The sequence below is a fragment of the Gossypium hirsutum genome, chromosome D10, assembly GCF_007990345.1.
Source record: "Gossypium hirsutum isolate 1008001.06 chromosome D10, Gossypium_hirsutum_v2.1, whole genome shotgun sequence".
NCBI lineage: Eukaryota > Viridiplantae > Streptophyta > Magnoliopsida > Malvales > Malvaceae > Gossypium > Gossypium hirsutum.
In genome coordinates, this window is record NC_053446.1 from 51,144,346 (window position 1) to 51,158,175 (window position 13,830).

Below are 13,830 nucleotides of genomic sequence, written 5' to 3' on the forward strand. Positions count from 1 at the left end.
TTATTTGTTTGAGTATTTAATATTTTAATATTAAGAAAAATCTAATCTTAAAACTAAAATTCTATCCATAATATTGGTAATTATTGCATTAAATTTGAATAGATGTTATTCAGCTGGATTTTAATTTATATATATATTAAAACAAAGAAATCTATTTAATTTTTTCTAAAAGCAAAATATATTTATTTTTTAAATAACAACTAAAGGGACTAAATTTTTCGAATTAAAAGTAGAAAGACAATCTAAAAGAGTATAGGGACTGAAGCCAGAATTAGGACAAAAATGGTACAGTCTAAATTGTATATATCTACCTAGATTGGTTGCATTTGTAATCGTCTCTCCATAAATCTAAGAACCCGAAAAGTAGAGCTTTGGTTCTCTGTCTGCTGCTTCTTTCTTCTCTTGGTACTTCATTATTTTTCCTTTCACTTCCTTTTTGTGAAAAAACATTGAAACCCTTTTCAAGACGCAATAGAAGATGTGTGGAGGTGCAATCATTTCCGATTTCATTGCCGTGAAACGCGGTCGGAAGTTAACCGCCGAGGATCTTTGGTCTGAACTTGACACATTCTCCGACCTGTTGGGTCTGGATTACGGAAATGGAAAAGACCCTTTCACTCAGTTCGACAACACCAAGGCCGGTTCCAAAGCCAAGAACCTTGAAAAAGGTATGATTTATGCTTCTGGCTTTTCTTCAAAGTTTGGGTGCTTTTTTCTTTTTTCTTTTTGCGGAAAGCCATGTTTTCCCATTTGTTTCTTGCATGTTATTGATTACATGTCGGTTTAAGTGTTCTTGCAATGGTCTTTTTCTACTTGCATGAATGGTCTTAAAAACTGAAGTAGTCTAGTTCAGAAAACAAGTTCTGCGCATCCGTTTCAGTCGTTTTATGTAAAAGAAAATGGTAAAGTTTGTTGTTTTCCTTGTTTAAAGAAATACAACAAAAAAGTGTTCATGAAAGGAACCAAGTTTGTGTTTTTAATGTTGTTTTATATCTTAAATGTTATGGTTTTTGTTTGGGGGTGGTTTTAGTGACAAACGAGTCGACTCAGAAGACAAGCCGGGGGAGAGAGAAAGAAGGGAAGACTCAGCGAACTCGAAAGAACATTTACAGAGGAATCAGGCGAAGGCCATGGGGGAAATGGGCGGCTGAGATAAGAGATCCTCACAAAGGTGTCCGAATCTGGCTCGGTACATACAACACGGCTGAAGAAGCGGCTCGAGCCTACGATGAAGCCGCCAAGCGCATCCGCGGGGACAAAGCCAAGCTCAACTTCCCTCAAACTCCACGCCTAACTCAGCCTCCTGCTAAGAAAAGGTGTATGATGGCTCCTGAGTTGACTCCACCGAGTTCTGAAACCAAGAGCCCACCAACCCCACAACCTTTTATGGGTTTTGGTTACGAGAATGGAGTTTACAGGCCGAGTGAAGCAATGGAAAGCGAGATGGAGCTGAAGGAGCAAATCTCGAGTCTGGAGTCCTTCCTGGGTTTGGAGCCTGATGAGATGACAACTGAGTTGAGTGGAAGCGCTGAGCCTGAGTCAGTGAACCTTTGGATGCTTGATCACCTTGTGACACATCATCAACAACAGCCTCAGCTCTTTTATTAGAAATTAAAAAGTTTAAATTAGGGTAATGTTATGTTTGATATGATTATGCTTAAGACTTTAATGTTTGTATTAATGAAGGGTAAATAGTTGTGACAATAAAAAGATTGGCCACCCAGTTTTAATTTATATTTATTTCCTAAAATTCTAATTTAGGTGTCATGCAAATTGGTTTCCAGAACATTGAAATACCCATAATGTCGGTTCATGTTTCTTTGGATTAATAAAAAAACCTCCTAATATTTTATTTAACAAAATAGCATTTTAATTCATTGCACCAACAAAGTTATTCCAATGGTGATTGGTGTTTAATTTTCCCAATTTTAGATATCAAGCAATATATACTATTTTATATTCTTCTTCTTCCAATTGAAAAGATTAAAAAATAAATGTTTTAATAAATTAACTTTAACTAAATCTTTATGTCAATATTATACGTTAAACCAGCATATACGAAAATAAGATAACGAGAATAATATTTACGAGAATATGCACCAATCGCTGTGTAATACCTAATTTTAGCCTGGACTCACATATGGAAACATAATCTTCTAGGATATGCAATCTTAGATATGATATATACAATCTTAGATATGATATGTAATCTTAGAAGATATTATTTTGTAATCTTAGAGATTTAATTTGTAGATACCCTTTAATTTTCGCTGTTGATGTAATTGATCTGTACCGTTGGATTTGGAGAGGCTCAGTTATAAATAGAGGTCTCTCCCTTCATTGTAAAAAAAAAAGAAGAATCAATAAAAAAAGAAGAACGATTGGCAGTTTTTTAAAGGTGACTTACTGTTTTCTTTTTTTCTTTTTCGATTATTTTTTACTTATTTACGTTTTTAGAAAATGGAGAAGGTGATACCACTGCGAATTTTATTTATTTATTTTATTTAGCCCTAATAAAGTGATGCGTTTCAAAGGATGGAGATATTTTCTCATTCGAGCCCTATGAGTTATTCACGCCTTTTAATTGGGCCCTTCATTTTTTTTTAAATTCTATTGATTTTCAATTTAATCATTAATCTTTCATTTTAGGTTTTTAGTCTATTTTATTAATTTTGTTATTATTATTATATTATATTATATATTATTATTATACCTACATATATGTGCGCATATGCATATTAATATATATACATATATATTTTAAACGTTTTAATATATATAAATATTATATACATACTTTATTATTATTATTTTATTTTCATAGTTTTCTATACATATATATGTATGCACATTTATATTTCATAATATTTATATGTTTGCTCATATCCTATGATTTTTATATGTTTATACATTTTTGTAATATATACACATATATTTATACTCCATTCAAAGCTTATTATAAATGTTTTCCACGTTTTTATATTATACTTATATATTTCATTTTTTTGTAAATGCATGAATATATTTTATATGTAAATATTTATATTTTCCTTGTTTTCATAAATGCATTATGTATTTTATATATATAAGTTTTATAACCCAAAATTTTATGAGTAAATCATCTTTATGTCTTTTATTCTTCATAATTTCAAATGTATATATATTTTGTACCTTTTTCTCTTTATATTTTTTTGTTTATTTCCTTCATTTGCTTATTGATTTATGTTTTCATTTATATTCATTTGATATTTTACATGTCGTTGTTTATGTATATTAATTTTGTTTATTTCTATGTTATTGTTGTATTTATTATTACATTTTATATTTAATGTAGCATCACATCATTTTTTTTCGATTTTAAAATTTTCAAAAGTGAGATAACACTCGTATTTAGGATTTTCAAGGAAATTGAGCCCTAACGTATTGGGTTCCGATTTTCTTCGTTAAATCCAACGATCGAGGGTTGCTCATTAATTAAAAAATATATAAAATAAAAAGCTTGTTGTTGGGGAGTTAAATATGTTGTATCCTAACGTATTAGATGTGACGTATTGATTTCTCGAGACAAAGATTTTTTTGAAAAAATAATAATAAAGGAAATATTTCAAGTTTGGGATTTTGAGGAATTGTGCCCTAACGTATTGGGCCGCGATTTCTTAAATCTTAAACAAATGAATATTCTTTTAAATTTTTATTACACGAGTTTTAGACTAATTCATTTTTGAGGAAATTAGAATGTTGTGCCCTAACGCATTTGGTGTGACATTTTCTTTCTCCGAAATGATAATGGTCTTAATAAGTAACGTTTTAAGTTTTTGCTAAGGATTATATTTTTCAAATTTTTGACATTAAGACACTAATTAATTAACTAGGTACCAATTTTGGGCGTTACGAGGGTGCTAATCTTTCCTCATACGTAACTGACTCCCGGATCCGTTTTTCTAAAACTTGTAGACCAAAGCCGTTTTTTTAGGTGATCCAATCACACCTTAATAAAATATTGGTGGCGACTCCCAATTTTCATTTTTTAAAGTCGACAACCTAAAATTTTTGTTTTTCAAAAAAATGGTTCCGACAGGCGGCACCACTTTATTTCCAATAAAAAATTCATTTTTTGGGTACAGCCAAATCAATCGGCGACACCCATATTTTGTATGGTAAACACGAGTTTTTTTTTTGGTATACAGAAAAAAATAAAAAAATGTTTTTTTATTTGGTGCCGCTAATGTGTCAGGCAAACCCAAAAACTTGAAAAAAATTAGCTGAAAAAAACTCATGTTTTATTTTTTTCTGGTATTAAAAACACTAACTTGTGACCAAATAGTCACTTCCATCAGGCTGGTGCCACCTGACAACTTGGTTGCACCAGTTTTTTTAAAAAAATTAGCTGAAAAAAACTCGTGTTTTAATTTTTTTCGGTATTAAAAATATGAATTTGTAATTGAATTAAACCACAAGTTTTTTTTCAACTAATTTTTTTTAAGAAAACTGGTGCAGCTAAGCTGTCAGGCTGCGGCAGTAGCCTGAAGGAAGTGACCATTTTGTCATGAGTTCGTGTTTTTAATACTGGAAAAAAAATTTAAAATAGGAGTTTTTTTCAGCTAAAAAAGTTTTTAAAAAAAAAGTTTTTGGATGTTGCCTGACACATCAGCGGCACCAAATTAAAAAAAAAACTTTTTTCTCACATACCAAAAAAGAAAACTTGTATTTACCATACAAAATACAGTGCCGCCGATTGATCCAACTACACCCAAAATAAATAAATTTTTTATTAGAACTAAAGGTGCCGCCCTTATTTTATTGAGTATTTTGCATGTTTTATTGTATATTATTCATGTAAAAACCCTTGTTTAATCATTTAATAATATGTAAAAATAGGAGTGTACCAAATAAAATATTTGTATACGCATCAAAGTGCTGATGATAATGATATTCATAGGTGGTCTAAATATTTCCACCCTTCTACCTCTTTTCCTCGTTATCTACAAGTGCCAGACATAGATGAATTTACTTTTTCAATAGAATTAAATTTTTATTGTTTATCATTCAATAAATTTATATTTTGAAAGTCTTTTTATAATTCTATTAATAAAATATTCTGTTTAAAATTTTTAATAATAGAGGGATTATTCACACGCTCGAAATAAATTTATATATATATCATCAATCAATCAGATGATAATTTATTGAATTTCATAAAATGACTCCTCAAATCTAAATTCTACAAGTAATAACAGTAGAGTAGAGTACTTGTATGGGAAGATCTTACTAAGAAAAATAATGAATCATATTATTTAGATTTACATGAATTGTAAAGAGTGGAGCCAAAGAAAGTGGTAGATGTAGCATGCATTCAACCAAAATATTTTAACCACTCATTGTCTTTGTTGAAATCCCACTTTTCTTAATATCTTTTACTGCTCTTTTCCTTTTTCCTTTTATTATCATTAGATTTTAATTTAAATTTAGATATATTTCGATTATTCTACAAGTTAACTGTCAATGTTTAACTATAATTAATGATTCTGGTTATATTTAATTTGATATTTTCTTTACTGTGGTATTTGTATTATTTCTTGGATCAAATTAATACATGCATTTTAAAAAAGTTATATATTTGTGTTTCAGGGTTGATTTGATGAAAGTTAAGTCCTTACTATTAGATTTAAAATTTTCATTATTTTGTTAATAGAGTAAATTTAGTGTTGATTGTGAATTTGTTTATTTTTATGTTTAATTTGTCAAATATAATCCAATGGGTGTGATTTAATTTCGGTTTTAAGATTTATCTGGTGAAAATTATTTGCTAATATTATTAATTAATTATGAATTTTCATCCTTTTCCAAGCCCTAAAAAGAGACAATCCCTTTACTATGCATTACCAAAAACGTAACACGTTTGTGGCATACGTAAGTAAGGACTTAGGTGTGGCAATGTCTGAATCATGTACTGTTGGTTTTTACTAAAAGCATGAAAAATCAAAGCAGTGAAAAATAATCAAACCATGAAGTCAAAGCTCAAACCAATAATACCTGAATTAATTTAGAAATATCAAAAGAAAAAAGAAAAGAGAAATGTGGGATTCCTCTTCTTCAGCACCTCAGCATACCTTTGTCGACTTGTTTAATTTCAACAGCAGCATATTCCATCTTTTGACTTAAAACTGACGACAAGATCTTATTTACAAAAGCCTAATCTCTAGTAATATGTTCATCTTCCTATACATTTCATATTCATGCACACTTACCCATTTAATCCTGTATATTACAAAATATTATTGTAATAAATATCGATAATGATTCGTAAAGTAATAAGAAAAATAAATAAAAATGCACAAATTTTACGTTGAAACCCTTTTGGGAAAAATCACGGCCAGAGGAGTAGAAATTCATTAATGTTGAACAACAAATGATACAAAACGAGTTTTGACTACATAAATTTAAGTGTTGAAAAATCCTGTTCTAATCAAAGTTAAATAGAAGAAGTATAGTTCTATACGAGCTCAATTTGTGTGGTATGGTCGCCTCTACAGATCCCCTTATGTTGTCATTATATTTATTTCTTCAACAAGTGTCGAGATTTGAGTCACACAATCTCTAACAAATATAAATCACGAACTAAATTTAAATATAGCATATATGAATAAGTCTCAAACTTAAACACTAGGAGGTTCGTCTTGAAAACAGAAAGCAAACCTATTTTCTCTGAATATTATGTATTGATATTATAAAGGGTTAATATGTGTTGTGCGGAAGCGTGTAAAAGAGTAAAATTATAGTACTAAAAAATCACACTAAGTTCAATTCCCAGGAAAGAGAGGTGGATCACAAGGATCGCTTAAGTACCAGGTCTTTCCTAGCCAGAATATCCCTCAATCGTAATTTAATAGCACAATAAATCACTACAATCACACATACAATTCATGCAGAATAATACAATAAAGAACACAAGAATTTAACGAGGTTCAGCAAATTTTGCCTACGTTCTCGGGCACTACCAAATATATTTCACTCCAAAATACAAGTGAGAATTTACAAAGAGAGAGAGAGAAAACAATGCCTTAAGTAGAGAATGGCAAGTTTGAGATACAGAATGAGAGATGGTTATGCCTATTTATAGTTGAGGTTCAGGGATCAACTTGCAAAGTCACTTTACAATTAGGGACCATATATTGCAAATATCTCAGATTTTATTATGCCAATATCTCGATACCCATATCTTTGACTTTCCAATATTTGATACCCATATCTTTGACTTTCCAATATTTGATACCCATATCTTTGACTTTCTATTATTTGATACCCATATCTTTGATTTTCCATAAATATGGATAATTCCCAATAATCTCCACCTTGAAGATTTGATTCGAGTAATCTTATCTTCACACAATTCTCTCTGCCTTTGTCAACAACACTTGATAGTGCCTTCTTCAACTGTTAAACAGGCAGAATATTGATCAAGTTCAAACAATGTTCGAACTTGATTGTTGTTACCACCTTGGTCATCATATCTGCGGGATTATCTGCAGTCTTAATCTTCTGAAGGTGAATTTTCCCCTCATCAATAATTTCTCGCACAAAGTGGAAACGTACATCGATATGCTTTGTACGTGCATGATAGACTTGATTCTTTGCTAAATGAATAGCACTTTGACTATCACAATACACATTAATATGCTCCTGGACCAATCCCAAGGTTTTAACCATACCTTGTAACCAAATAGCTTCCTTTACAGCCTCTGTTACAGCCATGTATTCAGCTTCTGTGGTTGACAACGCAACTGTAGACTGCAGTGTAGACTTCCAACTTATTGGTCCTTCAGCAAGAGCAAACACATAACCAGTGGTTGATCTTCGTTTGTCCAAATCACCGGCATAATCAGAATCAACGTACCCAACAACACCTTTACCAAGTGTAGTATCCTGCTTGAACAGTAATCCAATATCCATGGTCTTATGAATATACCGTAGAATCCATTTCACAGCTTGCCAATGTCCTTTTCCAGGATTATGCATATACCTGCTCACTATACTAACTGCCTGTGAAATGTCGGGTCTTGTACACACCATTGCATACATCAAGCTACCTACTGCATTAGAATACGGAACTTGTAACATGTATTCTTGTTCCGTATTTGTCGAAGGAGATAGTTGTGCAGAAAGCTTGAAATGAGAAGCCAACGGGGTACTTACAGCTTTAGTCTGCTCGTTCATGCCAAACTTCTGTAGTATCTTCTTTAAATATTGCTTCTGAGATAAACTAACTCTGCCATGAGCTCTATCCCTACATATTTCCATGCCAAGGATCTTCTTAGCTTCACCTAGATCTTTCATCTCAAACTCAAGGTTGAGTTGAGTCTTCAATCTCTCAATTTCAACTTTACTCTTAGATGCTATCAACATATCATCAACATATAAGAGCAAGTATACGAAAAATCCTTCTTGTAGCTTCTGAAAATACACGCAATGATCAAATTTACTTCTTGTATACCTTTGCCCTTTCATGAACTGATCAAATCGCTTGTACCACTGCCTTGGAGATTGTTTCAATCCATAAAGCGACTTTGTCAGTTTGCAAACCCAATTTTCTTTATCAGCAACCTTGAATCCATCTGGCTGAGTCATATAGATTTCCTCTTCCAAATCACCGTGTAAAAATGCGGTCTTCACATCGAGCTGAACTAGTTCAATATCATATTGCGCAACCAAGGCTAGCAAAATCCGAATAGACGAATGCTTCACAACTGGAGAAAATACTTCATTGTAGTCTATTCCTTCTTTCTGAGCGTAACCCTTTGCTACCAATCTAGCCTTGTATCGAACTTCATTTTTATCAGGAAATCCTTCCTTCTTTGCATATAACCATTTGCATCCAATTGCCTTCTTTCCTTTAGGTAGTGTCACCAACTCCCAAGTCCTATTTTTATGAAGAGACTGCATTTCTTCATTCATAGCTTGCTTCCACTTTACACTATCAGAGTTACTTCTTGCTTCTGTGTAAGTAGAAGGAACATCATCATCTGCAATTGGAAGTGCATAGGCCACCATATCATCAAAGCGAGCAGGCATACGAATCTCTCTTCTTGGCCTTCTATATGCAATTGAATCATGTTGTTGTAGAAGTTCTTGGGTCGAAACTTCTTCATCATTTGTTCCTTCAATATTAGCTGGATCATCATTAACCTTTTCAAGCTTCACCTGCTGCAAAGTGCCACTGGTTGTGTTATCCTTTTGTGAATCATTGTTCTTCATCATGGTTGATTCATCAAAAGTCACATCTCTACTGAAAATTATTTTCCTTGTATCAGGACACCAGAGACGGTATCCTTTTACTCCACCAGTTATACCCATGAATAATGCTTTCTTTGCTCTTGGGTCTAACTTAGATTCTTTTACATGATAATATGCAGTGGAACCAAAAATATGTAAAGAATCATAATCAATAGCAGGTTTACCAGCCCACCTCTCCATAGGAGTTTTTCCATTTATTGCAGCTGATGGCAACCGATTAATTAGATGGCACGCATATGTAACTGCCTCAGCCCAAAATTCTTTGCCCAATCCAGCATTGGACAACATACATCGAACTTTCTCCAGTATAGTCCGATTCATACATTCTGCCACCCCATTCTGTTGTGGTGTATCTCGAACAGTGAAGTGTCGTACAATACCTTCATCGTGACATACTTGTAGAAGTGGATCATTCTTGTACTCAGTACCATTGTCTGATCGAAGTCGTTTGACTTTTCGACCAGCCTGGGTCTCCACCATCTTCTTCCATTTCAGAAATACATCCAAAACTTCATTTTTCCTTTTCATTAGATACACCCATACTTTTCTTGAATAATCATCAACAAAAGTAACAAAATAGTGCATACCTCCCAAAGAAGCCACTTTAGTAGGTCCCCACACATCACTGTGAACGTAGTCCAGAATTTCTTTTGTATTGTGAATTGCTGAACCAAATTTTATCCTCGTCTGCTTGCCCAGAACACAATGTTCACAGAATTCCAATTTGCAAGAATTTGCACCTTTCAACAAGCCTTGCTTCGCCAAACTCTGCAAAGCTTTTTCACCAGCATGTCCCAATCGCATATGCCATAACCTGGTAGCCTCTGAATCTGCATCTTTCGTAAAAGCTGTTGATGTTGATCCAATAACTGTACTTCCATTTAAATAGTACAGATTATTCCTTCTTGTGCCTTTCATCACCGTCAATACCCCAGCTACTACCTTTAGTAATCCATCTCTCAAAGTGATTGTGAGCCCTTTAGATTCTAGGACCCCTAATGAGATAAGATTTTTCTTCAAGCTAGGTATGTAGCGAACATCTGTCAAAACTTGAATTGAGCCGTCGTGATTCTTCAATTGGATTGTACCTACTCCCATTTTCTTACAAGCGCTATCATTGCCCATAAAAACAACTCCACCTTCTAGTTCTTTAAGACTAGAAAACCAGTCCTTATTAGGACACATATGGTAAGTACATCCCGAATCCAAAATCCACTCATCTGTATGACATGCCATTGCCATGCCAACCAAGCTAAAGTCTGACTCCTCATCATGCTCCGCTACACATGCATCAGAAATAGCTTCACCCTTTTGTAACTTAGGACAATTCTTTTTCCAATGCCCTTTCTCACGACAAAAAGCACATTCATCTTTGGCAGGTCTCCCTTTGGACTTACTCCTTCTACCAGATTTGTTGCTGCGCGAACGACTTCTTACTGTTAAGACTTCTGTAGTTGTATCTCTGTGATCTTTTTTATCTTTCTTTCGAGTCTCAGATCTATACAACGCACTACAGACTGCATCAAATGTGATTGTATCCTTCCCATGAAGCAATGTGGTGGTAAGATGATCATATTCATCAGGAAGAGAATTCAACAACAGTAATGCCTTGTCTTCATCTTCAAATTTCTCATCCAAATTTAGCAAGTCTGCTAAAATTTTATTGAATGAGTTCACATGGTCATTCATCGACATACCGGGTGCATACGTGAATCGATAAAGTTTCTTTTTCATATAAAGCTTATTTTCAAGACTTTTTGTTAGAAACTTTTCTTCCAGTGTATCCCACAACTTCTTCGCTGATGTCTCCCTCATGACAGAGTACTTCTGCTCTTTGGCCAAACATAGGCGAATTGTTCACATGCCTGTCTATTGATCTTGGCCCACTCCTTGTCATCCATCTTGTCAGGTTTTTCTTCAAGGGCTATATCCAGCTCTTGCTGACATAAGACATCCAGGATCTCACATTGCCACATACCAAAATTATTGGTACCATCAAATTTCTCTACTTCAAATTTCGCATTGGTCACAGTAGTCTTTGACGATGACTTTTCCATTTTTTTCTCCTCAATCCCAACTACAGTACGTGAACAGTGCCGTGAACGATAGTATTCCCCAAGTACGAATCTAGCTCTGATACCAATTGTTGTGCGGAAGCGTGTAAAAGAGTAAAATTATTGTACTAAAAAATCACACTAAGTTCAATTCCCAGGAAAGAGAGGTGGATCACAAGGATCGCTTAAGTACCAGGTCTTTCCTAGCCAGAATATCCCTCAATCGTAATTTAATAGCACAATAAATCACTACAATCACACACACAATTCATGCAGAATAATACAATAAAGAACACAAGAATTTAACGAGGTTCAGCAAATTTTGCCTACGTCCTCGGGCACTACCAAATATATTTCACTCCAAAATACAAGTGAGAATTTACAAAGAGAGAGAGAGAAAACGATGCCTTAAGTAGAGAATGGCAAGTTTGAGATACAGAATGAGAGATGGTTATGCCTATTTATAGTTGAGGTTCAGGGATCAACTTGCAAAGTCACTTTACAATTAGGGACCATATATTGCAAATATCTCAGATTTTATTATGCCAATATCTCGATACCCATATCTTTGACTTTCCAATATTTGATACCCATATCTTTGACTTTCCAATATTTGATACCCATATCTTTGACTTTCTATTATTTGATACCCATATCTTTGATTTTCCATAAATATGGATAATTCCCAATAATCTCCACCTTGAAGATTTGATTCGAGTAATCTTATCTTCACACAATTCTCTCTGCCTTTGTCAACAACACTTGATAGTGCCTTCTTCAACTGTTAAACAGGCAGAATATTGATCAAGTTCAAACAATGTTCGAACTTGATTGTTGTTACCACCTTGGTCATCATATCTGCGGGATTATCTGCAGTCTTAATCTTCTGAAGGTGAATTTTCCCCTCATCAATAATTTCCCGCACAAAGTGGAAACGTACATCGATATGCTTTGTACGTGCATGATAGACTTGATTCTTTGCTAAATGAATAACACTTTGACTATCACAATACACATTAATATGCTCCTGGACCAATCCCAAGGTTTTAACCATACCTTGTAACCAAATAGCTTCCTTTACAGCCTCTGTTACAGCCATGTATTCAGCTTCTGTGGTTGACAACGCAACTGTAGACTGCAGTGTAGACTTCCAACTTATTGGTCCTTCAGCAAGAGTAAACACATAACCAGTGGTTGATCTTCGTTTGTCCAAATCACCGGCATTATCAGAATCAACGTACCCAACAACACCTTTACCAAGTGTAGTATCCTGCTTGAACAGTAATCCAATATCCATGGTCTTATTAATATACCGTAGAATCCATTTCACAGCTTGCCAATGTCCTTTTCCAGGATTATGCATATACCTGCTCACTATACTAACTGCCTGTGAAATGTCGGGTCTTGTACACACCATTGCATACATCAAGCTACCTACTGCATTAGAATACGGAACTTGTAACATGTATTCTTGTTCCGTATTTGTCGAAGGAGATAGTTGTGCAGAAAGCTTGAAATGAGAAGCCAACGGGGTACTTACAGCTTTAGTCTGCTCGTTCATGCCAAACTTCTGTAGTATCTTCTTTAAATATTGCTTCTGAGATAAACTAACTCTGCCATGAGCTCTATCCCTACATATTTCCATGCCAAGGATCTTCTTAGCTTCACCTAGATCTTTCATCTCAAACTCAAGGTTGAGTTGAGTCTTCAATCTCTCAATTTCAACTTTACTCTTAGATGCTATCAACATATCATCAACATATAAGAGCAAGTATACGAAAAATCCTTCTTGTAGCTTCTGAAAATACACGCAATGATCAAATTTACTTCTTGTATACCTTTGCCCTTTCATGAACTGATCAAATCGCTTGTACCACTGCCTTGGAGATTGTTTCAATCCATAAAGCGACTTTGTCAGTTTGCAAACCCAATTTTCTTTATCAGCAACCTTGAATCCATCTGGCTGAGTCATATAGATTTCCTCTTCCAAATCACCGTGTAAAAATGCGGTCTTCACATCGAGCTGAACTAGTTCAATATCATATTGCGCAACCAAGGCTAGCAAAATCCGAATAGACGAATGCTTCACAACTGGAGAAAATACTTCATTGTAGTCTATTCCTTCTTTCTGAGCGTAACCCTTTGCTACCAATCTAGCCTTGTATCGAACTTCATTTTTATCAGGAAATCCTTCCTTCTTTGTATATACCCATTTGCATCCAATTGCCTTCTTTCTTTTAGGTAGTGTCACCAACTCCCAAGTCCTATTTTTATGAAGAGACTGCATTTCTTCATTCATAGCTTGCTTCCACTTTACACTATCAGAGTTACTTCTTGCTTCTGTGTAAGTAGAAGGAACATCATCATCTGCAATTGGAAGTGCATAGGCCACCATATCATCAAAGCGAGCAGGCATACGAATCTCTCTTCTTGGCCTTCTATATGCAATTGAATCATGTTGTTGTAGAAGTTCTTGGGTCGAAAC

At 34.1% G+C, this 13,830-nt stretch overlaps 1 protein-coding gene across 1 annotated transcript; it reads left to right on the top strand.

The window, feature by feature from the left end:
• Positions 1–324: 324 nt before the first annotated feature.
• Positions 325–1,734, top strand: LOC121222257 (ethylene-responsive transcription factor RAP2-3). The gene is made up of 2 exons (XM_041102505.1): positions 325–668; positions 1,031–1,734. The coding sequence occupies exons 1-2, from the start codon at positions 479–481 to the stop codon at positions 1,606–1,608; spliced, it is 768 nt and encodes a 255-aa protein (XP_040958439.1). The 5' UTR covers positions 325–478; the 3' UTR covers positions 1,609–1,734.
• Positions 1,735–13,830: the final 12,096 nt, after the last annotated feature.